Below are 2500 nucleotides of genomic sequence, written 5' to 3'. Positions count from 1 at the left end.
CAAAAAAAAATCACAAAACGTGATTGACACATTTGATTTAATCAAACCAATTAACACAATTTGATTCACACAAGTCTATTTATTCAAATTAATTCCCAAAAGTTAATTCACACTAATTGGTTCATTAAGTGATTCACAGAATATGATTCATGCGTAGTGACTCGTGCAAAAATAGACCCAGGTGTGTCGATTTATACAAGTTGAATCACACAAACTGATTCATGTAAACGGATATTCACAAACACGCAGCTTTAAGTGTATTCCATGTTGTTCATGACCAGGAGCATTTGTGCTCTTACCTGAAGCGATCTATGGTGCTGGCTGCTTTGCGCACTTTCCCGTACACACCTGACTCTGTGCCGTCCTGATCGCCGAACAGCAAAGGTGTGTTTCTCTGCCTTGCACCTTTACACAACAGAACAACAGCAATCAAACAGTGTCATGACCAACACTATTATATCCTGAGGTATTGCGCCTCATAATAAATCAAACCACTCCGAGAATTCAGGTGACTGACTATACGAGGACTGAGTCTACGTTTTATAGCTAGTATTATAATGTATTGACTGAAAAGTTTACTGTAAGAAGTTTTGAATCAACAAAAACTGTTATCAAAATCACAGCAAAACTATTTACTGTATATTGTGATTATGTCTCAATTATTGCAACCAGAATACAAAATAAAATCAAGACAAAAACGCCTTTATAATATACCTTATTATTATTATTATTTATTTTTTACAACACATGAATTAAAAAACCTCTAAGAAAAAGAATTCATGAAAATAACAGATAATAAGTGGACTTGTACAAAAGCGAGGCTCAGTCTGCTCTGTTTGGTCAGAACATCTCGCTGACCTGCTCCCTCCATGGTGGCCATGTTGATGTGTGCGCCGCCGCTCTGGCCTCTCTGGACACTCTTCAGCTGCTGCTCGAGCCGCTCTAGCTGGAAGACGAGTGAACTCTTCTCTGTGCCCAGAGCCTCCAGCATGGTCTGTTTCTGGATCAGGGTCTCAGTGAGCTGATGAAGACGGCCTTCCAGCTCCGTCTGGCTGCTGCTGCTCAGAGCTTTATTAGTAATCTGGAAAGAGAGAGAGATTCATTATCATGATGAACTATGAAATCTCAAAAATCCAACAAAAACAGCCAGCAGAATTCCCAAAATACACAGAGACATTCAGAAAGAGTCATTAAGAAAGTGTGTGTGTGTGTGTGTGTGTGAGAGAGAGAGACATCCCACCTGGTTCCTGAGTTTCTGGATCTCGTCCTCTCTGTCTTTGATACGACTCTGCAGTGTGTTTTTAGTGCGATGATGTTCCTCCTCCACATAAGTCATCTCCTGTCACACACACACACACACACACACACACACACACACACACACACACAAATCTTTCTACATCAATTGGTTCTAATCTGATTGGCAGAAATCCGTCCTTGTGCTGTTCATACACACAGACACAGAAGTATCCAGCGTACCTGTTTGCAGCGCTCCAGTTCAGCCTCGATCTCTTGTTTCTGTTGACTCAGTTGGGAGTTTTGCTCCTGTAGCTCCATCTGCTGCTCTCTCCAGCTCTCGGCCTCCACCACAGCCTGGTTCTCCAGCTCCTGTAGACCACAAGAACCCCATGATTTTCATATGTAACCTCTTCATGATGCATGAAACAGAAACACCCGATTACATTTTTCTACATATTTATAAAGCAGAAGATTCAGAAGTCATTGATTCATCTTTGTATTGTCAGTGTGGACGTGTAAAATATGTGCATTTAAATGAGATCCTGTGTAACAACTGTCTTACATTCTAATTCATTTAAGGCACAATTTAGTCTACTAACAACAGCTGGAATATGCTGTTCTTTAAAACATGTAAAATCATTAGAATTTAAAGCCTCACTATCTATTTCAGGAAGTTCTTACCAAAACTAGCTCTTTATGCTCTTTTGTTACAATCCGAACCTTTACTGGCAAAAAACAGCTAGTAAAATAGACACAGAAACCATTTCCTAATTTTTCTTGAATAATTTAACTTGCTGATTATTAATAATTTATTATTACAAATGTCTGTTTATGAGAAGAAAAGCCACTGATAATCAGCACTAAAAGTGATTTAGCTGAACAGCGCTAATGCTAGCGAGATGCTGCTTCACTCGTGTTACCGATGTCTTATGGCTCTCCTTAAGTAGAAAACGTAAATGTGAATGTATTTAAACTGCAGAGAAAATATTTAAATCTTTGGAGTTTTTAAACATATGAAGTAAGCAATAACAGCAGCTTAAATAACTTCAGTTTCTAGCCATTAATAAACACAAGAACAGGTTTCTCCTGAATAAAGAAATGTGCAGACAGCAAAGTAAAGTGTTTGTAAAGTGTCTGACGTTGGAGCTCTTTATGAACCTGTATTTCTGAACGTAAGCTCTGTATCTGAGCCTGAAGCTTCTGGATCTCCTCCTTCTGGAGCTCCTTCTCGTGCCGTAACTCCTCCAGCTCCACTTCAGCT

General features: G+C 39.3%; 1 protein-coding gene across 2 annotated transcripts in view; it reads right to left on the bottom strand.

The window, feature by feature from the left end:
* The window catches only part of golga5 (golgin A5), a 9135-nt gene that overhangs the window by 667 nt on the left and 5968 nt on the right, over nt 1–2500 (bottom strand). For both annotated transcript variants that reach the window (XM_060871586.1, XM_060871585.1), the window contains exons 7-11: nt 2398–2500; nt 1480–1608; nt 1241–1339; nt 859–1081; nt 300–405 (exon numbers count right to left, since the gene is read on the bottom strand). The exon at nt 2398–2500 is cut by the window's right edge and continues 68 nt beyond it. In XM_060871586.1, coding sequence (XP_060727569.1) covers nt 300–405; nt 859–1081; nt 1241–1339; nt 1480–1608; nt 2398–2500 — 660 coding nt within the window. The remainder of the gene's footprint in view (nt 1–299; nt 406–858; nt 1082–1240; nt 1340–1479; nt 1609–2397) is intronic.

This window comes from Tachysurus vachellii, chromosome 6, assembly GCF_030014155.1.
Source record: "Tachysurus vachellii isolate PV-2020 chromosome 6, HZAU_Pvac_v1, whole genome shotgun sequence".
NCBI classification, from domain to species: domain Eukaryota; kingdom Metazoa; phylum Chordata; class Actinopteri; order Siluriformes; family Bagridae; genus Tachysurus; species Tachysurus vachellii.
This window is presented reverse-complemented; position numbering and strand designations above follow the sequence as displayed.